Source organism: Populus trichocarpa, chromosome 1, assembly GCF_000002775.5.
Source record: "Populus trichocarpa isolate Nisqually-1 chromosome 1, P.trichocarpa_v4.1, whole genome shotgun sequence".
NCBI classification, from domain to species: domain Eukaryota; kingdom Viridiplantae; phylum Streptophyta; class Magnoliopsida; order Malpighiales; family Salicaceae; genus Populus; species Populus trichocarpa.
In genome coordinates, this window is record NC_037285.2 from 13,623,750 (window position 1) to 13,649,906 (window position 26,157).

At 32.5% G+C, this 26,157-nt stretch overlaps 1 protein-coding gene across 2 annotated transcripts; it reads left to right on the forward strand.

Moving 5' to 3' along the window:
• Positions 1-16,998: 16,998 nt before the first annotated feature.
• On the forward strand, positions 16,999-21,531 carry LOC18094653 (tyrosine-sulfated glycopeptide receptor 1). Of its 2 annotated transcripts, none has more exons than XM_052450085.1 (2): positions 16,999-20,531; positions 20,940-21,531. In XM_052450085.1, exons 1-2 carry the CDS (start codon positions 17,258-17,260, stop codon positions 21,002-21,004), a joined length of 3,339 nt encoding a protein of 1,112 aa, XP_052306045.1. In that variant the 5' UTR covers positions 16,999-17,257; the 3' UTR covers positions 21,005-21,531. The 2 variants fall into 2 exon arrangements, with proteins under 2 accessions (XP_052306045.1, XP_024441886.2); XM_024586118.2 differs by having other exon boundaries at positions 17,000-20,531; positions 20,953-21,531.
• The last annotated feature ends 4,626 nt before the right edge of the window (positions 21,532-26,157 follow it).

A 26,157-nucleotide genomic window follows, 5' to 3' on the forward strand; every position in this document is an offset into this window, starting at 1 on the left:
CAAACACAGTGACCAAAACTACAGAGCTTGTCAGTGACCAAATGTACTTGAAACTAAAGGGATTGTCAGATCATATGTCCAGTCCCATCGCTGTGTTATGGGGGCTCTAGACACAGTTCGGCGTGAACTACAAAAAGCTTTTGACAAGATTCATGTTCGTTCACTACGCATCGCTGGCAGCAGCAGCAGCAGCAGCAGTAGCATTCATTATCCTCTTCATGGAGCACACTTGGCTTTTGTTTGGTTATTGTTTAGAGAAGCAAAAATCTTGAAGTCAGAACTCTCACTTCCACTAAAATCAACACACTGTCTTGTTTCCATCAATCCTAAGCTATCATCATTGTCTCAGAATTTATATTTCAAAAATGCACAAAATGTGAGTGATCAGATATGGAAAATTATGCTTCTTTCAAGAAATCTCCTCCTTTTGGAAATAAGATAACTCATCGGATTTGGAAATCTGGGTTTCCCTTCAAGAAACCTCTGGGTCTCTTCTTTTTGCTTTTTTTTCTTCCTTTGTCCTCTAACCCCTTCAATGTCTATCGTTCTTTTCTTCTTCTTTTTTACATTTTATCCGTCTCTTCTCATGGATGCCCATTACCACTATCCATTTACATTTCATTTCACTCCATCTCAGCTAGCTCAATGGAACACTTTGTAGAAGTACATGTATTAGATTTGTTTGTGTTTTTTGCTTCTGGCAGTTATAAGAGAAGAAAATCTAGCACAAATTGCTTCTCAACTTACAAGAACATGATTTAAATCTTATATATATGCAGGGAAATCACTAGTTAGATATTCGTTTCAACTGTCGATGACATCCATCTTGTTATGTGCCTATCTATCTAAAACTTATCTAATAGCAGCTTTTAAAAAGCTAAATTAATAAAATATTATTTTAAATAGTATAAATATAGCTTTTTTATCATGTATACTTCAATGAAAAAAAACAATTTAAAAAGCTAATTGTATTGAAATAAAAGAAATAAATGTTTTATTTTTTTAATGAATTTGATGTTAATTTTTTTTATAATAACTATATTTAATTTATTTATTTTTTTGTTGGCCTCACTTTATTGGTTTTGATTTTTTTAAGAGATAAGTAAGAATAGTATTTGGGGGAGAGAAAATATTTGAAAATTATTTAGTATTTTTTTTTGAAGTATATAAAACAAGTATAAAAGAGTTAAAATAATATTTTTTTAAATTTAAATTTTTCATTTAGCTCACCCCCTTAGAATTGCTCTAAGAAAAGGTTCAAATTCTTCATTGTGGAAAAAAATTTAAATGCCAAACATTGTTGAGACAAATTGTTTGAGGATTTATAAAGAGCTGGTTTTAGTTTTATGTTGTGATAATGATTATTTTATATTAAAATAACAAAAAAATACTAATTTTTTTTTAATTTAAAACAAAAATAAAATTTAAATTTTTTTAAAATATTTTTACAATTAAAAAACAAATGATGCGAAAGTCAAACTAAGCTTGTTCCATTTGAGGTGGCAAAAAGAAAAAGAAAAACAGCGAATAGGTGGTGGGGATGAAAGAGGAGCCACGTGTTATGAAAGTTGCATGGCCGATAACTTTACAAGTGACGTGATTGCTACGACAAGAGCCGCTGTAGCAGCTTAATTTGCTCGAGTACTTGGTGGTTTACCGCAGGAACCAACGGGTTTAGCCATCCATTTGAGTTCTGTTTTCTGTTTTCGTTTTTTGAACAATGATTTGGTGTATATTTTTTGAAAAAAATGATCAATTTAGAATTAATTATGAAAATCCTACATTTAAAAATTATGTTTGATTGCTCGACAAGACAAATAATTATTGTGTTTATAATTTAGTATATACACTAGTTTTTTTTTTTTTTTTTTCCGTTGATGCAGCAGGACTATATTGGAAATATATTTTTATTTAATGTTGTGATAATTTAAATAAAAGTTCATAAAAATTACAATAATTTAAATAAAAAATATATTTTTTCAGTCAAGATTCCTTCTTCAATTCATGTATTTTTTTAACAAAAAATTATTTTTCTATCCGAAGCTTTTTTTCTTTTCAAATAAAAACTTATTATGATTTGCAAAGCAAATTCACCATAAAAAATTGCAAAATAAGTATGAAATATTTGATCGGCAAGTAAACATCATTTCACAGCAATTTATATCGTCGATGGATTTCTTGCAAAAAACACATTGTCGGACAAAATTTTATCAGGAATTTGATGTCTGTTGGCATTTCTGTTAGTAATTTGTAATGTTGACGGAAATGCCAAAGGAATATTGGAGCAAAAAAAAATAAATGCATTGACTAGTTTCTATCTGTCATTCTGTTAATAAATAAATTATGAATGAAATGTTTCATCGAAAAAATCTAAATATTATCGACAGAATCACCGATAAAATTAACGACAAAATTTTCACTGCTAATCTCATCAAAAAATTCTAAAACTTCAAATCATTTTGTAACTTTCGATCAAATGACGTTTATATTGCAGACGGAATCACCGAGAAACTTCTTTAGCTTGTTGGTGATTCCATCAAAAGTCAAGTAACTTTTTTTTTAGTTATGTAGTTGTTAATTAAAAAAAACAACAAAAATCACAATACAACCAAACACTTGAATTTTATTGAACATCAAGATTTTATTAAATTCAATATTCACTCAAAAATAATTGTACAACAATAAATACATCGCTACATAGATGAAGGTGGTGGTAGAGATGGAAAGGGAGATTCTGAGTCAAAAGAACCAAAATGAAGATCTGGATAATGGAAAGCTATATATTCCATCATTTTCTCTTAATTCTTTCTATTTTCTTCTTTAAATCCGACTTTCATTTCTTTATGTAATTTGGTTACTTGTTCCACAACCTGTTATAGGATCCTCGCTTTAAATTATGGTGTTGACTGGCTTGGGGCGGATTGTTGTGTGCCTAGAATTGAAGTAATATGACATGACCTTGTATCTTTGACCAATGCCATAAGCATCTTATAAACATGATTTTTATCAGGTCCATTAGTTGCTTCAACCTCTAACCATAACTAAAAATTATGAGGAGGATAGGTGGAAGCATTTTCTTCATGTTTTTCAACCATTACGACATGATATGTTTCCTACAAAAAAAAGGTCAAGTATAAATAAAAAAAATTATAAAAATTACGAGAATTTAAAAAAAAACTTCAATAAATGCTTGAAATTTGTTATCTACAAACTTCTTCACCCCTTTTCTCCTATCCATCTTCCTTATATGAGTTTCTTTATATAACTATATCAGAGTAGACTCACACTCAAGCTGTTGTTTGTGCAAAATAAATAAATTATAAAAAAAATAAATTAAGAATTGAAGAAAAAATAAATGAGAAATTTTACTAGGCGCTTTAAATGGTTGACAAATGAGAGCAATCCACCGGTGTGCTTACTTACCAAACCATGTGTTATTTTGTTTCGGTTCTACGACCTGAATTGTGAGTGCCTTTTAAATTCTTTCGATGTCTTAAATTCTTGAAACTTCACCTAATTATCCTCTATTATGTGACTCGATTTATACTTTTTTCATACCTCGACGTCATCAGAGATGACTCTATATTTTGCATATTTATGGGCATCGTACCACAAATCATGCAATTTCTTACAAAAATAATTTGTTAAATATACATGAGATTTGGAGATTTAAGATTATAATTTCAAATATAAAATTTGTTAATTGCTTTATACTTACCTATTTGCGCTATGGCTTTCCCATATTTTCCTGACCACCCCCTCGGTTTTTCCCATCAAAATTTTCTCTGCATTATCAATTCGTACATTAATTAGTTTTTTGAAATTACTAAATTAAAAAATATTTTATCTTACCTTAAAAAATCCTCACCAAGCATCTATTATATTCATTAATTCAATATGATCTTAAAGTCATCTTTATTGAAATAGTAATTCCTCGAACGATGATTTCATCACGCTTGTAATAAAATGCCCAACTTTAATAAATATAAACCTAAAAACAATATTGGTGCAAAGTCAGTCAATTTCATTTCATGTTGATCTTAAAATAACCTAATCAAAATAAAATAAATAGCTTCAATACGTAAGTTACATTAAGTGGTCGACCTTTTATTCTGCAATAATTTCATTGGAATATGGATCTCTTGAAGAAGAGATTCCACCTCTACTGCTTAAAGTGGATGAGCCTCAATTGGTATTGTGTGTATTAGGTTCCTCTTCATGACTGACACCTAAATTAACATCACGACCACCGACATTATCAAGACTACTATTGGTTAAACTAGTAATAGCTCTCGTTGAGCTTTTTCTCGACATCTCTAAAATATAACACAAGTTAATTCTCAATTTCAAAACAATAAACTCACATGGCATCCCATAATATGCAATTGCTAAATGCATGCCTTTTTTTTTCTCTTATAGTTAATAACAATATATAAAGAATAAACAATAAACAATCAATCTCATCATCAATTAACATTTATATAACAACAACAACTTATGATTATTCTTCCCACAAGTAATATACAATCTACAGTTAAATAATGGAATACACATCCTAAAACAAACAATCTCGAGTTTCATATCAAACTTAAAACCTATGAACTAAAAATCTAATAACTCATCTAGTTTCTTTAACACCTAACACATAATTCCCAAGTCATTTTTTTTTGTGAATTATACCCAGTAATAAACATATTACAATTATCATAACATTAAAAAAATTAGATCAACATTCATGCCATACATGTAGTAAAAAAATTTACCTTAATTATTATCAATTAACCTTTCATAGACTCAAACAACATAAGAATTTGTACACACAACATAAGTTCCCAAATCCCATAAATTCAACATAAATAGTCGACCACTCTCTCTTCACAACACAAATTAACATATACTAAAAGGCTTTGACACTTCACTATAACAATGAAAAGTAAAATGTTTCTGCCATTTTTAATTTGATCCTCAAGGTTTCTTTTGTTTTTTAGTTCAGCCTTAGGGTTTTTTTTTAATTTCATCATTCAACGATAGGTTTAATGAATATTGAACTTTAAAATTTGTTTTAGTTTATTTTTCATGAATTTATCTCAGTCTCATAACCTAAGTTTGACAAGTTAACCTGAGTTAACTCGAGTTTTTTTAATTGATTTTTTTCTCAACTTCATCTATTAATATTCGGTTAATTGGGGATTGGAATTCATTTTTTTTATTTTCTTTTTATGGGGTTATCACGCTATCATGACCCGAGTCGCAAGTTTTGCAGGATAACCAAGTTAACTCGGGTTTTTTTGTCCTCTTTTCAATTAATTTTTTTCAACTTCAACATTGAGTTGATTAAGATTTTTGACTTCATAATTTTTTTTTCAGTTTTTTTTTATGAAATTGTCCTGATCTCATGACTCAGGTTTGACAAGTTAACCTGAGTTGACTCTAGATACTTTTATTTTATTTATTTTTGTTCAATTTAATCTTTAAACACTGGGTTGATTGAGAATTAGAATTCATAACTTTTTTTTATTTGTTTTTTTATAGGATTATTACGGTCTTATGACCCAGGTGATGGGTTAGCTCGATTATCTAGGGTTTTTTTTGCCATTTTTTTAATTGAATTTTGTGTTTCAATTTTATCGTTTAATACCAGGTTGATTGAGAATTAGGCTTCATAATTATTTTTGGTTTTTTTTCTACGAGGTTATCTCAATCTAATAACTCGAGTCACAAGTATGATTGGTTGACTTGGGTTGACTCGAGTGGTTTTTTGTGTAATTTTTAAGTGATTTTTCTTTTCAATTTCATCATTCAGCATTAAAGTGATTGAGAATTGAGCTTCATAATGTTTTTTGATGGGGTTATCCCAGTCTCATGACTCAAGTTTGAGAAGTTAATCCGGGTTGACTCGGTTCATTTTTTTAATTGAATTTCATTATCAATTTTATCCTTCAAGGTTATTGGGGTCTCATGACTTGGGTCAGGGATTTGGCAGGTTAACCTGAGTTGATCTAAATAAATCCAAATCGATATAATATGTTGTTATCTCAATACTTAAAAAAAGATATCTTCTTGGTTTTTTAGTCAGACTATATTTTTACCAGTCGTTCAGGTTGTCTTTGGACCTGTAAAGATGACTAGGTCACATCGGGTCAATCTCTATATAGTTTATTTATTTTTGCTAGAAAACAAGTTAACAGCACTTGAATATTTTTTTTACGTTAAAAAAAAATTTGATCCGACCTGCAACGTATCACAGACAATTATCTTGTAAATTTTTATTAATACGAAGACTTAATTTTACGAAGACTTAATTTTACGAATATAACAAATCCATCCCAATCTAGTATCACTACTCACACTTTCAGGTTTAAGAAATATGATATTTAAATTAGTAGTATATACGATCAACACGATGTTAGATTTTCGAACCCGGCAAAACAAATAGGGTCTTAAACATGAAAGGCACCCAAAAGCCGATGAGAATGGGTTTGAGCCTGAGACGACTCATAGCCAAAGCCCGCATGAGAAAGGAGGAGGAGAGAAGCACAATTACAGACAAATACGATAGCAGTGAGGCATCCTATGCAAAGCTTACAGATAGTCAGAAACTCCCTTAATTATTAATCACATTTTCGGGTTTAATCTTCTTTTAAAAATTCCAGGTTTGGTTTCAGTCATCTAATCTTATAAAGAAGAATTACAACAGTATTACGTCCCTGTCATTGCTCGTTTGAAACAGTAACTATGAGTATTCTGATGCTTGCAAATAATTTATAATATACAATATGGCCCATTACAATATCTACAATTCCTCTAAAGCAGGTGAAGTTTTCTTGAATTAAAGAGGACTTTTGTCAATCATGTCTTTGTTGTGATTTTCTTTTTATTAGAACCCTCAGGAGGTTGTGTGGGATGTTGTTACTTTCGCTACCAATTAGAAATTATTTGTTGTTTGACATGAAATATTACATTACAATTATAATTATAATATAAACTAAAACACATGGTTTTAATCAGTGTAAGTATTGTACACACTCACATAGTATCATGAACGTTTTTTTTTTTTATATGGTTGTTACATGAAAATCAAGGGAAGCGAGATGAAAATATGGGAGGAAAGAAAAGATCATGGAAATCATATTGAGATTTCACCGCCAACACATGTTGCTATGTGAAGAATACCTCAAAAAAATGATTCCAACAACACTAAGGAAGACCACTATTAGAGCTCGGAAAGGCCATATATGCCACCTCAACGTGGCAACTTCCTCACACGCCTACACGCATAAAATAATTTGTTTTCCCTGATTCTTTTATTTCATTTCAATTTAGTACTAGATTTTGGATAGTTTTTTATTTGGTCTCAAATTCTTTGATAACTTTTCAATTTAGTCCCAAATTTCATCTTATCTGATGCTAATTAAGGCCCAATTAAGACCTAACGAGGTAGAAAATAAGGAATGAGAAAAGAAGAAAACATGTTGTTTAACCGAGTTATCTTATTATGGTCGTGTCCATGACCTGAGTTGTGAGATTCGCGGGTTAAACTAGATTGACCGAGGTCAATACTATAAGATATATATATTTTTTAAAATTTCCTCCCTAATTATTTTATAATTCTTTAGTTTAGTGATTTAGTCCCATATTTCACCCAACCCAAGGTCAATTAAGGCCCAACCAAGGAGAAAATGAAAGAAGAAAAAGAAAAACCCATATTGTCTAACTAGGTTAACTTGTTATGGTCATATCTATTATCCGGGTAGTAAATTCCATAGGTTAACCACAGTTAATACAACATGTCGTTGTCTTTTTATTGCACTCTTTATTTGTTTTTACGATTTGATCATTGTACAGTTTGTTGTTTCACATTTAAGCCCGATAGGTTTAGGCAAAAGTTAAAATGACGGCTGCATGAAAATATTTTTGGAACCAAATCACCATTTAAATGAGGAGACTAGTTCGCCTATAAGCCTGCGAGGTTAAATGAGCCACACTGACTCTTTCTTTTTTTTGCATTTATTAACGTAAATGGTGATCGATTAATTTTATATGACACATAAGTCAAGTTTTCAATTCACATTTCATATTTTTCAATGGCCACATATTTTTTTATGCAATGATTGACTTTCGATTCAGCTCATATTGAAACACAAGAACGGGGCCTAGTGTTATTCTATTTGTCGATTTGTGGAATGAAAATGCTGTAAAATTATTATTTTTTCTTTTCCGTGTAAGGATTTCCCATGTACATGTAATATTTTGTCAATCTATAGCATAATTAGAATTAGATTACAAAAAAAAACCTATTTGGCATAGGTATTTCATTATGTTTTTTTTATTGTTCATTTATTGTTTGCTATTTTTTCATCCTATTGGTTAATTTTATCCTTCATTTTTTTTCATTACATAGTTTTTTTTATATTCGATTCGATCATTTCACAATGCGTTTAATTGAGAATGGGCTCTATGGTTTGATTCAGTTTGCTTGGTATGAGATTATTGTGTTGTTGAAAAATTATCCCAATGTTAGGTTGACATTTGATTTTGCAAAAAATAATTCAACTTTTTTGTCTTACAAAGGACTTAACATCGAGAGACTATAATTGAAATTAAGGGGAAAAGTAGCCCTATTCTTTGATAGAGAAGAAACCAGGCATGGAAACCAAGAGGGAGGAGAGAGAAAAAAATAAAAAAGGAAGAGAAAAATTGGCAGTCGTACCTACACTAGAGCTCCACCACTGCCATGCGTTAACTTGAAAGAAAGCCCTGCCGAGAAAATTCAAATGACACCAAAGAAGATTGTCATACAATGTCGGAGGAAGGTACACGTTACTCCCCAATATGGGAGCTCCTCTCACACACTGACATGTGTACTTGAAAGAAAGCCCATAAACGTTTTTGACCCCTTCATTCAATTTAGTCATTGATTCTCTAATAACTTTTCAATTTAGTCTTGAATTTCAACCCATCTAATGCCATGCCCTCCCTTTTCAATTCAATGTTTGATTCTATAATAAATCTACAATTTAGTTCTTAATTTTATCTCAACCAAGCCCGATAAAGGCCTATCTAGGGGGAGAATAAGAGGAGGGAAAAGAAAGAGATAGATGGTAAACCGGGTAAGCTCATTATAGTTGCGTTCATGACTTATGTTGTAAATTTAATGGTTTAACCTATATTAAATAGGGTCGATTCAATATGTCGTCGTTTCATTATTAAAAAAGTTGTCATCCTAATTTTTTTAGAAGATAAACCATGTTTTTATTATTCATAAAAGTTGTCTTTAGATCCCCCAAATTGATCGGATCACGTCATGACAACTCCCATATAATTTAATTTGAAGCTTGGGATAGATAAAAAATCAGCTTGGGAGGTTTTCATATTACCCGTTAGGTTGTGTTTAATGACATTGTCAAAGAGTTCCACACGGCTTACCTGTTTTTTTTTTTACATTTAAACAAATATAACTTAATTTTTTCTTGTAAAAAACAAAGTTTAGACAACATCATCTTATAATTGTTTTAGTCAAATATGGATTTGACCGGTTCAACTTGGTACTTTATGAGTTTACAACTGTTGTTTAAAAAAAAATATGCTCACAAGAATGTTGCTTTCACCTTGAATTTATATTCGCGGCAGAGCGCAGACAACAAACCTAGTAATCTAAAAGATTTTGTAACTATATTTTACCATTTATTCATTTTTATTCTGCAATTGTAATCGGTCTTATGATTTCCTAATTATTATGTTTCCTCACCAAATTGAAAGAAACTTGAGTTATTGATCTCATTGTAGTTTTAAGAGAAAACTGTTGTGGATTGTAATTGTGTTTTGTTTTTTATTGGTCCTTGTAGCATTTTCTTTTGGTCTCTATTTTTTTTTAATTTCATCTTTACACATTTTGTTTACTCAGATTTGGTGTTAATAATTTATTTCAATTATCCTTTTGTCACCATGTCAAAAGTCCTAGCATTGGATTGATGCTCAATTTTATAAAAATACTGAATTTTTTTAAATGTTCACAGGGTGATTTTTTTTAACATTTTCTTCTCCATGATTTTTTGCTTTCATTTTTGGTTCTTATAGTTTGAAACTTTTATATTTTGGTCCAAAACTTCATCTTTTTTACCTTTAAGTCCTTGAGTTTGAGAGTATAGAGAGAGAGAGAGAGTCGTTGAGAAATAATAGAAAAGGGAGAAAGCAATCAATTGCCTAGATTCTGTGAACAAAAAAAGCTAAATTTGGTGTCAATGCATTCTAGGGATGGAAAAAAGTGTCATTAAAGTGTTTTTGATATTGAGGTTGAAAAATATTTTTTATTTTTATTTCGTATTTTTTAACCGATTTAGATGTGTTTTTAGTTGAAAAAAGTTCTAAGGGTATTTATTAGGGTTTTTAGGTGAAAATAGGTTTTAAAATAGATTTTTTGGTCTAGAAAACCCCAACTCAATTTTTCAGCCACCTTTTTTATGGCTGAAATCTTGGCAAGTAAATGATGTGTCGTCTGTTTCTTCTTAAAATAATAAATAAGCAGGTGAAATATCGTCTATCCTTAAGAAAAAAAAAAGCTAGGTGCACAAGCCCAGTATTGAAGGCCCACACGCGAGACGAGCCTTCTTTCTGTTGAGCAAAGTGCACGGGCCCCATCTCTTTGGCCCAATGCCTGACCTTTTTCTCTTATTTTTTTTATTTTTTTGGGTTTTGATTGAAATACATTATAAAAAAATTAAATAATATTATAGGTTTTATGGGAACGTTAATGATTTATTTTCTCAATTATTATGTATCTAAAATGTAAAAATAAATAAATAAATAAATTGATGATGAACATTCAATGAAAACAAATTTCATTTCTTTAATTTCTTTCCTTCAATCGCAAGCAAAATATTGAGAGATATTATTTTTACAATTTTTTAAAACTTGTTTTCAAAATCATGAAAGGAATTTATTTAAAAAATAGTGATTTCAATAAATAAACATGTTTTTGTTAAAACAGTAAAGATATGTATTAATAAGGAAATACGGATTAGATTGACGAGATATTTTTCCCTGATAATCTTATTCATTGTGTTTTCTATAAATGTTTATTTTTATGATCGTTTAATTAAATAAAATATTTCCTTTTAAAAAGCAAGGTTATTAAATCCTGTTAGGGTCATGATCTAAGTCACAAGTTGACGGGTTAACCTAATTTAATTTGGATTAATCCAAAATGTTGCCGTTCTAATATTTATTTTAAAAAATTATTAAATTGACACTTTTTTATTTTTTTAGAAAAGTAAAATTAAATTTTAGTTGAATAGATCAAATTGTAAATATATCTTCAAGTTGATTAGGTAATATTAAATTAACTCCTATCTCATTTATTTTGGCACTGATCAACTCAGTTTAGAAAAGAGGTTGACGGATCACTATATTAATATAGCATTTTTTACTAGGTGTAATAACATTATTGAAAATTTCTCTGCAATAATTCGCCAACAACTGACTAATTAGTATTGTCGTACGTGTACGGCGTCGCGGTGAAAACATCCACTCTCAAAAATTTATCTACTATCTAGGAATTCTTGGCTCTTATCAATAGAAAATTGGAATGAGAGTCGTCACCTAGTGTTTTGTTGACGTTAGAACGGTTAGGTTTTACCCGATAAGATAAGGATCTCTTTACTGAAGAGAACTTTTCTTCCACCGTAGACGGACCAACAACTAGAAAACACAATAAGACCTTAGATTTTATCAGACAATAAAACAATGCAGCTTATCTTAAGTAGGGCGTATTTGAGGTGTTAATACTTTCCCTTTACGCAATCAGTCCCCGTACCCGATCTCTATATATATGGGAAAATCACAAATTTTTTTGAAATAATTTTTTTTGAAGAAACTTTCCTGTTTTTTGGGCCGGGTCTAACTCAGCCCGTATGGGCTGGGCTAGACCCAGCAGCCCAGCCCGGTCACTGGTTCAAACCAGTGACCCGGCTGGTCACTGTGCATGCATGCGTGAATTGCTCACGCATGCTTTGCTCAGTGACAGGGTAATTATTTTGCCCTTGTAACAGCTGAATTTGCAAAGCGAGGGAAATGGAAGAAGAGCGTACCTGGAGCTGCTGCCTGAAGATGAAGACGAAGATAAGGGTGATCAGTGCTCTGATCGGGCAACGTTTCTTTCTTTCCCTCTGCTGCTGTTTTCGTTTCTGATTCTCCCTTTCAGTACAAATTCTTATCTGCACTCTTTTTCTTCTTCTTCGTCTCTGGTTTTTGAAATGACGAAGCCCCTGTGTTCTCCTCCTCTCCGTCTTTCCCTTCGTCCCCTTGTGTTTATTTTTTATTTCTGTGTTTTGTTTTTGTGGGTCTCGTTTCTGTGTTTCTATTCCTTATGTTCGTCCTCTGTAATCTTTCTCTCCAGTCGTTCCCTCCTCTCTGTTTTTTTCTCTCTGGTGCAGCTGATGCTCGTGCATTGGCTGGCAGTGCCGCTCTTTGTTTCTTTTTTATTCTCCCTGTTCCCCCCTGTGTTTTTTTTCTCGTTTTTCTTTCTGCCCTGATCTTCCCCCTCTGTTTTCTTATCCCCCCCTCCAGCTCCTCCCTGCTCTCCCTTTTATAGCCAAAACTGCATGCGTTTTTTATAATGAAAACATTCAGGACCATTATTGCAGTGGTAACGGTACAGAAATAGTAGCTATGAAACGTTCCCATAATCTGTGGCATTTGTTGCTGAAACAATTCCTGTCTGCTGAAACGGCTGCTTTGAAGATGGTGATGAATAGTGTCTAAGGAAACGGCGCCGTTTCACAATTCAAATGAATATTTTTGATTCGGTCCCTGGTTGTTTTGACAATTTTGTAATCAAGCCCCCCGGATGAATTGTAATTGGATCTCTTGATTTTAGCACCTTTTCTGGTTTAGTCCTTGGTTTTGAATTGTTTCAATCAAGTCTCTAATTGGCCATCAAACTTCAAAAATTATGCAATTAAGCTCATAATTTGACTAAATCAATTCTTAAAAATTATAATTTGACAATAGAACTTTAATTTCTTCCAATAAAAGTCTAAATCAATTTTTCTTGCAATCAAACCCTTCATAAATTCAATTAAACCTTAGATAAAATTTAATTGAGTCTATAAACATCTGATTTTGAATATATTTTTTTAAAAATTGAATTTTCTTTGTCAACAGGGCTCTTATCAGTCAAAAATATACTGTCAAATTTCACCCTTTGCTATTTTTGAACTTCCTCAATTAATTTTAGTCATTTTTCAGCATTCCAGTATCCTTTTCTCGTTTCTATTATTTTTATTTTGGATTTTTCCTGAATATTTTTTTAATATATTTTTTAATATTTTTTTTTATTTTTGTCTGGAACTAAAAAATAGTTAACAACAAGTATAATAAATCGAGAAGCATGCACTAATTAAAATTATATTTTACCAAGGCCAGTTGAGCTCAACAGTTCTTCCTCGCGTAGCATTTCTTTCCCTCCATTTCCCCGTTAGTCATTTACTATTTATTTATTTTTTTCTCATGGGATGTCGGAAGTCATTTTGAAAACCTATTTTAATTTAGTTTTTTGGTTATTATAATAAATACCTGTAAGAATTATAATAATTTAAATTATTGATTAAAAATTGTATTTATTCTATTAAAATTATTTTTTTATTTTTTGCATCTTTTTTCTTGACGATAACATGACTTTATTTTATTAACAATTAGGTTATTTGAAAAACAAAAACTTAAAGTAAATAAATTAAATATTTTAAAAAATAAAATGATTTTGATTTTTTTTAAATGTGTATCTTAAGAAAAAAAACTCCACATTTATTAATCATTGATTTATTTTCCTTCTTGACAAAAAAAACATGTTTTTTTTTAGCAGAATCATGGTTTTTCAAGTAAAACCTTGGCCCATGATATGTAAAGCAATTATCAAACCAAAAAAAAAAAAATATATTTTGATTATTTTATGTTGTTATATAAATAATAAAAGACTAATTAATTTTAGAAAATAAAAAAAATTGTTGATAAAAACCTAACAAAATATAGATTTTATTCTCATCAAATATTCATGTATAATGTTTCCGAGAAAATGTTCACTTTTTTATATATAATTATTCAAAAAAATGTAAATATTACCATAAAAAATCAAACCTTATTTAAAAAAAAAAACATAATTGAATATGTTTTAAATATCATTGTAGTTATTTATCAAAAAAATGATTTAACTAAGAAACAAAGTAGAGGGGGGCCAAGATCATCAAGCTTAGCCATGCAAGGGCAGAGGATGGCCGAGAGGTGCGCGCCTGGGCTTGCAATGCGATTCTTATGTGCCTGAGTCTAGTAGGCTAAGCCACATGCTTTTTTTTAAAAAAGGTGGTGAACGTCGCATTGTCTGCTTGAATAAATTACATGTCATATGTTGTAATGACTTTTGGGCATTTTTATTTGATTGAAAATAATCTAAGTTTTTTTACTCTAAAAAAATTATTAGAACTTCAAAAATCTTATTTTTTAAGCTAAAATATATTTTAATGATCATTAAAACTAAAAATCAATTCAAACAAACATTTTTAAACTTCAGTCTACTATTTTTGATATTATTAGAAATCTGAACCACCTTTATTAAAATTTCCGCATCAAAACTAAACCATTGACGACAAGATTGAGTTTGTGATCAAGTGAAACTTTTCTCTCATTTCCCAATTCTGAGGTTTTTTCTCATTTTTTATATGGTAGGTACTGATCAACAAAAAAAATAGCTTCTAGGGATTAAAATATAAACTTAAAAATACAAGGACCAAAGTGTTGAAAAATATGCCTTTTAAACAATGAAAATATAACTTTTTTTTTATGTTGCCAATTTTGGTCCCTCTTTTTTAAATTGAAACTTGTAACTTTATTCCATGATAGCAATCTTTTTATAACATAGAACTAATTTTCTTTTTCTTTTCGATCCTTAAAGTTTTTATTTTATAAATCAGTTATTCAACTTTATTTTTGTGTTTTTAGTCTTCCCATAAATATTATGTTGGAACATTTTTATATATTGGGTTTTGTTTTGCTTCGCATGCTTTCACATTTATGCTACCAAAAGCATGCGAAGAAAAACAAAATCTGATATATAAAAATGTTCCAACATAACATACATTTATGGAAAGACTAAAAAACAAAGAAATAAAGTTGAATGATCGATTTACAAAATAAAAACTTTAAGGATCAAAATGAAAAAAAAAAATCACCACCAATTATGTGAACAAGGACATGTGAGAAACCCTAAGAGGTATAACTCAACTGATCAGGTTCTGGATTTGCTCTTTAAATGTCACTAATTTGAGTCTCACAAACCTCATGGTCACTAGAGGCTTACATGGTCGTTAACTTTAGGGCTCGTGAGATTAATCGAGGTACGTGCAAGCTAACTCGGACATCCATGTTAATCTAAAAAAAACAAGGATACGTGAGAGAGTGCACCATCTAACTAAGGTAAATAATCCAAATGTTTTTAACTGAATCCTATAAATGTATTCCATGATAGCAATTTTTTTAGATTAGAAATAATCTTTGTTATAGCACACAAGTGAGAGTACACAAAGCGGAACAAGCCTCAACGTATAAAAAATGTTCCAACATAACATGTGAGGACAAAAAAAACAAAGAAATAAAGCTTAATGACCAAATAGCAAAAAAAAAAAAAAAAAACATTAAGGACAAAAAAAAAAGACATCAACCGTGACGTGAATAGGAACATTTGGGAGAGTGCATGTTCCAAGTTTTAGTTTATTGTGTAATTGTAATTAGCTTATACAGAATTTTGCACCGGAGAAAGCTAGTGGGACAAAAGGTTTCCTATTTTAGGGAAAGAGGCATATTGAATTTGATTTTACCTTGTGTGTCGGGCATGGAAACCTCCAAAGGAATCCTGTCTAGTTCTTTGATACTTTTATTTCGCGTCTCTGAATTCATCATCATATGGATGATGGATGTGTTCGTTGTATGCCAGTTTATACGCAAGTAGTGGATAAGAATTTCTTTCCTTTTTTCTTCTATAGAGACATTGCTGCTGCGTGATGCTCAAAAAAGCTCCACTGTTCCTGTAACAATGACGATGATGATTGCCATTGTTTCTATCATCATGCCAATATGTTGGTCATATTATGATGTATCTGCAGGTTCATCAAAGTGGCTCAATTCTAGTTTGGATGTGGACTTCAGTGGAAGCTCAAGATTGACAAAAGTTTTCTGATGATAAGTTGTGCTTTTGAATTATACCTCTAAAAAGTCATGTCAACTTGGAGGGAAGCAAGGTGGAGAGAGTCATCGTCCGGAAGATACTCAGGCGGAGAGGAGATGGGCGAACAAAGATTGTAATGTACTAGTTCAATGAACTTGGAGGTGGCTGAATAGTGTGTTCTCCAAGGCAAACTAATCATAGCACCTGCGGACTTGGAGTTGAGCTAGCTAGGGCCTGGTGATGGGCAATCAGTTTTCTACTTCTAACATAGGTTTGTGCTGATAAAATGATAATGGACGAACATCTTGCTAAATAATTACAGGGCTTATGTTCTTAGTTTAGAACTAATTAAGGTCTGTAGAGATGAGCTTTTTTCTTTTAACATATGAGCTAGCTATTATAACTCCTCTCTCTCTCTCTTTTTAGGAAAAAGAAGCTGTTAGAATTCTTGAGGGTCATTGACAGGATCAGCAATGGTAACCGTGCCCATAACACAATACAATATTAGAGCAGAGAGTGGGGTTGGGGCCATAGAAAAGAAGAAAAAAGAGAGACGATAGAAGTTGTGCGGAGTTGGAAGGCATGATAAGCTCTTGAGATTATGGAGTTTTTGAACACGCTTTGTGGCCAATGGTCATAAATCAATCATCATCACCACAAATAGCACCGCCAGCCACTAGCAGCCGCCCCAAAAGTAAACGATGTTAGAGATTCATAATAGTAATGATACAGCCTTCTCTTCTCTCCTTTTTGTTTATTAATATTTATACTATGTACTTGCCACTAAAATATCAACTGACCTAATTAACGTCACCCCCGCACTCTCTTCCCTTCTCTTTCTCTTTCTCTTTCGTTGGGTCAATGAGGAGTTCGATTGCAATCTAACATCTTTGTATATCCTACAAGGTCTACCAGATAGACGATAATCATGTACTTGACCATCTCCTCCTCTTCTTCTTCTTCTTCAATCATCTCCTCTACCCCCACCTCCTGCCTCTTCTCCTTATGTCTTTTTCTTGCTCCACTATTTCGGTCCCTTCAACTTAAATGATGGTGATAATAATGGTCAGGAAAGACAGCTTTACTTCCCTGTCTGGTTTGACATATCCGCTCATCATAATTCAAAGACCTAGAACCCCTTCCTCCTCCTCCTCGGTCATGTTCTTATCTCTTCTTCTAATTTTAATACTATTGCTACTGCCCCCTTGCCATGCCACAACTGTCTGCAATCAAGATGATCATGACTCTCTCTTGTTGTTCTTCTCCTGTTTATCATCTTCTTCTCCTTTGAATTGGGGTCATTCCACTGATTGCTGCCTCTGGGAAGGAGTTGATTGTGGTGGAACTGCAGATGGTCGAGTAACCAGTCTTTATCTACCTTTCAGAGACCTTAATGGCACCCTCGCTCCATCTCTTGCCAATCTCACGAGTCTTACTCACCTCAATCTTTCACATAATCGCCTGTATGGTTCTCTACCAGTTAGATTCTTTTCCTCGCTCAGAAGCCTCCAGGTTCTTGATCTCAGCTACAACCGTCTCGATGGTGAAATACCATCCCTTGATACTAATAACCTTATCCCTATCAAGATAGTGGACTTGTCTAGCAACCACTTCTATGGGGAATTAAGTCAATCCAACTCATTCCTCCAGACAGCTTGTAATTTGACTAGACTCAATGTTAGCAACAACAGCTTCGCAGGCCAAATTCCTTCCAACATCTGCAACATTTCTTCTGGTTCCACGACCCTCCTTGACTTCTCCAACAACGATTTCAGCGGGAACCTCACTCCTGGATTTGGGGAATGTTCCAAACTTGAGATATTCCGTGCTGGTTTCAATAATCTCTCGGGGATGATTCCTGATGATCTTTACAAAGCAACCTCACTTGTACATTTCTCATTACCTGTCAACCAGCTCTCTGGTCAAATCAGTGATGCTGTGGTCAATCTCACTAGTCTCAGGGTTCTTGAGCTGTACTCCAATCAGTTGGGTGGCAGGATACCCCGGGATATAGGCAAGCTCTCCAAGTTGGAACAGTTGCTGCTTCACATTAACTCGCTCACAGGTCCTCTGCCTCCATCTCTGATGAACTGTACTAATCTAGTAAAATTGAATCTGCGGGTCAATTTCTTGGCAGGAAATCTCTCTGACTCCGATTTCTCCACACTCCGCAATCTTAGCACCCTCGATCTTGGTAACAACAAGTTTACAGGTACCTTTCCCACTAGCCTCTACTCATGCACATCACTAGTTGCAGTTAGACTTGCCAGTAATCAGATAGAGGGACAGATCTTACCTGACATACTAGCGCTACGATCTCTATCTTTTCTCTCAATTTCCGCCAACAACTTAACTAACATTACTGGGGCTATCCGAATTCTGATGGGTTGCAAGAGCCTCAGTACTCTCATCCTCTCCAATAATACTATGAGTGAAGGTATACTAGACGATGGAAATACATTAGACTCTACTGGATTCCAAAATCTCCAGGTTTTGGCCCTAGGTCGTTGCAAACTCTCCGGTCAAGTGCCATCCTGGCTAGCCAACATCAGTAGCCTACAGGTCATAGACCTGTCTTACAATCAAATCAGAGGTTCAATTCCTGGTTGGCTGGATAATCTTTCAAGCCTTTTCTACTTAGACTTGTCTAATAACCTTCTTTCAGGAGAATTTCCTTTGAAACTCACGGGATTGCGAACACTAACATCGCAAGAAGTTATTAAACAACTGGACAGAAGTTATCTAGAGTTGCCCGTGTTTGTCATGCCCACAAATGCTACCAATTTGCAGTACAATCAGCTCTCTAACCTGCCACCGGCTATATACCTTGGAAACAACAACCTCAGTGGCAATATCCCTGTACAGATTGGCCAACTGAATTTCCTTCATGTGTTGGATCTCAGTGATAACAGATTCTCTGGAAACATTCCAGATGAATTATCAAACCTCGCTAACTTGGAGAAATTGGATCTCTCAGGAAACCTTTTGTCCGGAGAAATTCCTACTTCACTCAAAGGTCTCCATTTCTTGTCTTCGTTCAGTGTTGCCAATAATGATCTTCAAGGACCTATACCATCTGGAGGTCAGTTTGATACTTTCCCTAGTTCCAGCTTTACAGGGAATCAATGGTTATGTGGTCAGGTTTTGCAGCGATCTTGTTCCAGTTCACCAGGAACCAACCATACTTCAGCTCCTCATAAAAGCACAAACATAAAACTTGTCATCGGACTTGTCATTGGTATCTGTTTCGGCACTGGTTTATTTATTGCTGTGTTAGCGCTGTGGATATTGTCCAAGAGAAGGATCATTCCTGGAGGGGACACTGACAACACTGAGTTGGATACAATTTCCATCAACTCTGGATTTCCTCCAGAGGGTGACAAGGATGCCAGCTTAGTTGTTTTGTTCCCAAGTAATACTAATGAGATCAAGGATCTAACCATTTCTGAACTCTTGAAAGCCACTGACAATTTTAATCAGGCAAACATTGTTGGTTGTGGGGGTTTTGGTTTGGTGTATAAGGCAACATTAGGAGATGGGAGCAAGCTGGCTGTCAAGAAACTCTCGGGAGACTTGGGTCTGATGGAAAGAGAATTCAGAGCAGAGGTAGAGGCACTTTCCACAGCCCAACATGAAAACCTGGTTTCCCTGCAAGGCTATTGTGTGCATGAGGGATGTCGCTTGCTTATATATTCGTTCATGGACAATGGGAGTTTGGATTACTGGTTGCATGAGAAGACCGATGGTGCATCCCAACTAGATTGGCCCACTAGACTTAAGATTGCAAGGGGAGTAGGTTGTGGTCTGGCTTACATGCACCAGATATGTGAGCCTCATATTGTGCATCGTGACATCAAATCCAGCAACATCCTCCTTGACGAGAAGTTCGAAGCACACGTAGCAGATTTTGGATTGTCCCGGTTGATTCTGCCTTACCAAACTCATGTTACAACCGAGCTTGTTGGAACTCTGGGTTATATTCCTCCTGAGTATGGGCAAGCATGGGTAGCCACTTTGAGGGGAGATATATACAGTTTTGGAGTTGTTATGCTTGAACTGCTGACTGGAAAGAGACCTATGGAGGTATTCAAGCCAAAGATGTCAAGAGAACTGGTTGGCTGGGTGCAGCAAATGAGAAATGAGGGTAAACAAGAAGAGATCTTTGATCCTCTCCTGAGAGGAAAGGGTTTTGATGACGAGATGCTGCAAATACTAGATGTGGCCTGCATGTGCGTTAGCCAGAATCCTTTCAAGAGACCAACCATCAAGGAAGTTGTTGATTGGCTCAAGAATGTTGGCTCACACAGAAATGAAAATAAGGGTTAGTGGAAAATGCTCTTCAACATAAATTAAACCAAAATGTACACTTGCACATAATATGAGGTTTTTTTTTTTCCATTGTTTTCTGATGTAAATGGATATCTGCCCCCTATCATATAGGTTTATAGACGTACAGATAGAAAAAGCAATTGCAATTAATGATAAGTTGTTAGCAGAGGAATCTACAAGTTAAGTTAAAGATGTAGTCATATGACTGTAATTTCATCTCCAATACAAGCAACCTATCACCTAGCCCATAAATCAGAAACTTCTAGCCTAAAACACTGCAAACTACTTATGCTCATTCTTTACCCGTATCACTGCATTGTTTATTACTGAAACAATCTAGATTCATTTGCCTTCTATTTGCCACTGGCCATAGTCATTTGAAAAATGTTGTCAATATTAGTTTTTTTTTCCAGTACAACAGATATATTAACAACAACCATGGAGGCAAGAGGGGCACTCCAATAACATATCTGACGAGATATAACGCATGCCTGGAGGAGAATTAGTCCAGTGCACAAATGACAGATTGGGAGGAACCCATCTTGTAAACAATGTAGAGGAGGAAAAATCTATTAAGTTCAGGAAGTTATGTTGGCTCTGACACGTTACTCACAAAAAGAGGGAGAAAAGGGGAAGCATAATCACTTACCTTAATGAAACAGACTCATTGCTGCTTATGCCCTCGTCAAACATTTGCGAAGTAGGCATTAAAACAAGCAGGTCACCTGCTTAGGAAATACCACCCGGCCTCCAGCCAGGAGCATTACATGGATACAAGTTTGCAAGAGAAAGAAGTAAATAATGCAATGTGGTGCTCGAGAGCAGGAGAAAAGGAGAGAAAAAAGTGTTGATTGGTTAACGATGAAAGTCAAGTGTTTAGGTCGTGGGAGAGTCTGTTCTTGATTGGTCTACCATTGTTGTTGCAACTTTGAGGGGCCATATATATTTATAGCATTAATGTTGTAATGCAATGACAAAGACAGCCATCTCAATCTCATGTTTCCATATATATATATATAGGCAGATTGCTAGCTGAAGAAGAATTTATTCTTTGTTTTATGTTTTTTAAGGTGTAAACAGGATCTTTCATCCTGTTTGTTTGTTTAAGCGGGTTTTTTTTTAAATTAATTTTTTTATATTTTTAAATTGTTTTGATATACTAATATTAAAAAAATAAATTTTAAAAAATAATGATAAAATATTATTTTAATACTGAACACTGTCTTTGTAGAAGAAAAAAGGTAGTTGCAAAAAAGTCAGATAGCGAATGCCACGTTTCCCATGATATCACATTTATTTTTATTTTTTTAATAAAAGGTGTCTTCGAATTTTATTAGTCGATAGTCAATTTCGAACAATCTTAAAAATATATATTATTGTAAAGCATTCATATATTTTTTTTAAGTGTTGAACTCAAGACAAAAAAATAAAATAAACTTTCTTCGCTATCAGCCAACCACTTAAGATTATAATATCATATTCCCCCTCCTCCCAATAAAATGTATCTTTAAGTTAGTTTCCATCTCAATCTCAACTACGTTTTTTTAAAAAACAATCTTAAAAACACACCTCTTATTACCAATCAGTTGCATTAATAGATATTTAATAAATTTTTAGTTGTTTATCTAACATTTGAATTCAAATAATCAAGAAAAACAAATTCTTAACTATTATACCAACCAACAAGGATTTAACTAGGGATAACAATGATTACCAGCGGATCGGATCAGATTTTTTAATATTCATACTTTACCTTAAAGTTTTGAAACATGACCTGACCTGATGGGTTGACCCGGGACCCACCTAACCTGAAGTTGAAACCATGCCAAGTTTAAAAAAAATAGGGGAAGTCACAACCTGGGATGACCCGCTGACCCGGTTGTAACTCGTTGACTATTTTTTTATTTGTTATTAAAACGATGTTGTTTTGATTTATAAAAAAAAATAGGGTTAACCTAGGTGACCCGGAAAACCTATGACCCGGGTCGACCACCGGGTCGGGTTTCAAAACTCTGCTTTACCCATTATTCATTAGGTAAGAAATTTAGATATCTATAAATTATTCATCGGGTTTCGGGTATCCAATGAGTATTCATTATCTACTATTATTTATTAATCAATAAAAAATAAAATAGTTATATTATTTTATATCTACTATTATTTAAAAGAATAAAGAGTCACGCATCTACCTACTTCTATAGCTACATGAGCTCCTCTAACCATAAATAATGTTGTTCATGTGCCTCTTCTTATTTAAAAGCTATTATCAATATCTCATTACTTTCATCATATACATTAATATTTATATTATTTTAATCTCATCTACATAATTCATCATTATAATTATTTTCTTTTAACTTTATATATATATATATATATATATATATATATGTGTGTGTGTGTGTGTTATATATTTCCAACATAATTTCATTTAAATTTCAATGATATTTTCATTGACCACATTACAAATCTAACCACTTTAGCCATTTAGTTTGACATAGAAATGTACAACCCCTCTTTCTTTTTTATTTCTACTATGTATTATTATCCTTTTATCCATTTCATTAATATAATAATATGTCATATCAATTGAATTCTATCGTACCTCTTCTCCATGCCAATCATTCTTTTACAATCATCACCATCTCATTGATACATACAAGATTTATCATAATTTATAAAGATTTATCATCAATTATTCAATTCTCCCAAAACCATATACATGGCTACCCTTAAAGCCTCTTTTCTTCCATGATTTTAACTAATAACAATCACCACAAACAAATTCAAAGTATGCTAAGAGCCCGTTTGGCTACGAGGTAGAGGTTGTGTTTTTTCAAAAACACACTGAGCAAATGTTTAGTTAAGAAAAAAAGTTGTTTACTGTGCATGGATCCCCCAATTTATTGCGTGCGAGACGCAAGGAAATGGAAAGCAACAATTTGCTGCTTTCTGCGCGGCCAAACTGAGGCTATTGTTCAGTGAACAGTGGAGCATGCCTCCACTATTCACTAAACAGTTTTTTTTTTTTTAAACAGTGGAGGCATGCCTCTACTGTTCGCTGAATAGGTTTTTTTTTTTAAAATCAGTGTAGTTAATTGATTTCACTCGCACTGTTCACGTGAACGTGAACAATAATTTTTTTTTTGTTTTTTTTTAAATTAGTTTAAGGTGAATTAAATTTACTTGTATTGTAATCTTAATTTTATTCTAGATAATATTTTATCTAATTTTATAGTTCTTGTCGGATGAATTTTGTACGTAATGGAATTGTAGATAGTTTTTTGTTAAAGTAATTTTTTTAAGTGTGATCTATTTCATGATGTAATAGCAATAGTTAAATCCATAAAATTTAAATTAAAAACCATCAATATTAATATATATTTTTTAAAATTATTTTATAACCTCAATTTCAAAAGCATTCTTAACCAAACACATTAAAACTACTTTTTCTTCAACCTCAATTTCAACCACAGTTTTAACCAAACACCTATTTTTTTAAACCAACCTCAACTAAAAGTACTTTTTATAAAATAACTTTTTTCAAACCACAATCACAACAGCTACCGCAATGCCAAACACACTCTAAAAACTCAAATAAAATTAGATGAAATAAACTCATTCATCCCCAAGTATAATCATTGTAATAATATATATTAATTATATACAATTAATAAGCATTTGCCCAATTACATAAATTCCCTAATACAACACAATTTGGTTGGCCATAAGAACCCTTTGCTACCATGATTCCTTATTCATTTCTCTATGATTTTGTATCTATCAGAACTTATTCCACCCTAATCACTTTAATGATTACCAATTTTACAATTCCTCAAATTTTAACAATGAACCCTAACTCAAAGATTTAAGAATTTGGTCAAAATCATCTAAACTTCACCTAAACCTAGATAGATGAGTTTAAAACACTTTAATTATTAATTATTTGAACTTTGAATGCCTCTCGGTTTAGTTCCCGCTAACCCTTCTCATTCTTCATTTTGAAACCCTTACTTTCTCACTCTAGCTCAACTTTTCTCTCACTTAATTCTCTCACAAATCTTATGTTTATGTATTTAAAACCCAATAACCCACTTATGTTATCCAAAAAATTAGTTTTCTTAAAGGATTTTTGATGTAAGAACAAAAGAAGAAGAAGAAGAAGAAGAAAGTTTTTTCTTCTTTCTCATGGCCGACGACTTCTCTTATAAAAAAGAGAGATGAAATTTTGTTTTAGGTAAATCTCTAGGCTTCTGGTGTAACTTGATATGGAAATTAACTAGAATTCATAGTTATTAAACCTGGCCCGAGGATCGACTAGACCAAGGAGTTGGGTCCCAAGTCACATGGGTTAACCCGAGTTAACCTGAAAAATAAAAAAATATATATTTAAGGTTTTAATATCCCACATGAAAAGGTTAAGAAACAATCCATATGGATGTAGGCTATACGTGTTATAAATAATGAAGTTTAAAAAATTATTTCAAAAGGGTTTTTTATCCCACATTAAAAAGATATTATTTTATCATTTTAAGTTGAAGTATTTAAATCAAACAAGTTTATTATCTCACATTGAAAAAACACAACTTTATTCTTGTGAACATCATACACACACACACACACACACACACACTAATGGGCTTTTAATCTCACATTAAAAAAATAAAATATTTTTCTAATATTTATATAGTGAATTTTGATATAAGTTAGTAACTAACGAGGAAAGAATGATAGACTCGCATGCTTAAGGTTAGATCGAGCAAGAGAAAAACCCTAATTTCCCCATGCGCGTGAGGCAACACCTATGCTTATCCAGATGTGAAAAATTGTTATTGTCCCTCCATTAACTTCGATCACTATTTTTTTTAATTGTTGCCCCTCCTTTGACCAAAACCACATGCTTATCCTGCATTGCCATCCCATAGATTTAGTTTTCCAGCTTGTTATAGAAAAATGTTGCCCATTCCCGGGACTGGAAGAAGTGAAAAAACATGTAAAAAAGGGGAATCAGACTACTTGCATCTTGAGATCTGAACATGTGAAAAAAAGGGAAAGGGTCTCTGCCTTGAAAAAAATAAAACATTGAAAAAAAAAAAAACTGGTATTTTCCAGGTTTATTCAGCCCACTCGGATTCTAGATTGATCTAGCATAATTTCCTTTGAGTCAATTGCAAGCTCAAGTTTTTTTTTTTATTCAGACTTGACTAGGACCCCAAGTCATGCAGATCACTAGTCAATTTATCGTGCCGGGCCCAAATCTGATAACTATATTAGAATTATTCATACATTTTCAATATCCTTTGGAACATTTTATTTTTAATTTATTTTATTTTATTTTATTTTCTTAGAACTTGTTTGGAAATATGATAGAAATTATTTTTTTAAAGTGTTTTTATTTAAAAATATATTAAAAAAATATATTTTTTTATTTTTTAAAAATTATTTTAAAAATTAATATATTAAAACGATTTAAAAATATATTTAAAAATAATAATTAAAAACTTAAAAACATAATTATACCGTAATGTCAAATATAGCATTCCCCCGAACTAATAGTTTGAGGAATTAAAATTAGAGAATTGAAAGATTAGGGGCTTTTATGTTTGACCGAAAGTGAA

Coding starts and splice junctions, on each gene's coding strand:
- LOC18094653 (XM_052450085.1), top strand. CDS start 17,258: ATGATGGTGATAATAATGGTCAGGAAAGACAGCTTTACTTCCCTGTCT. Junction 20,532..20,939: donor ACACAGAAATGAAAATAAGG/GTTAGTGGAAAA, acceptor TGTCAATATTAG/TTTTTTTTTCCAGTACAACA.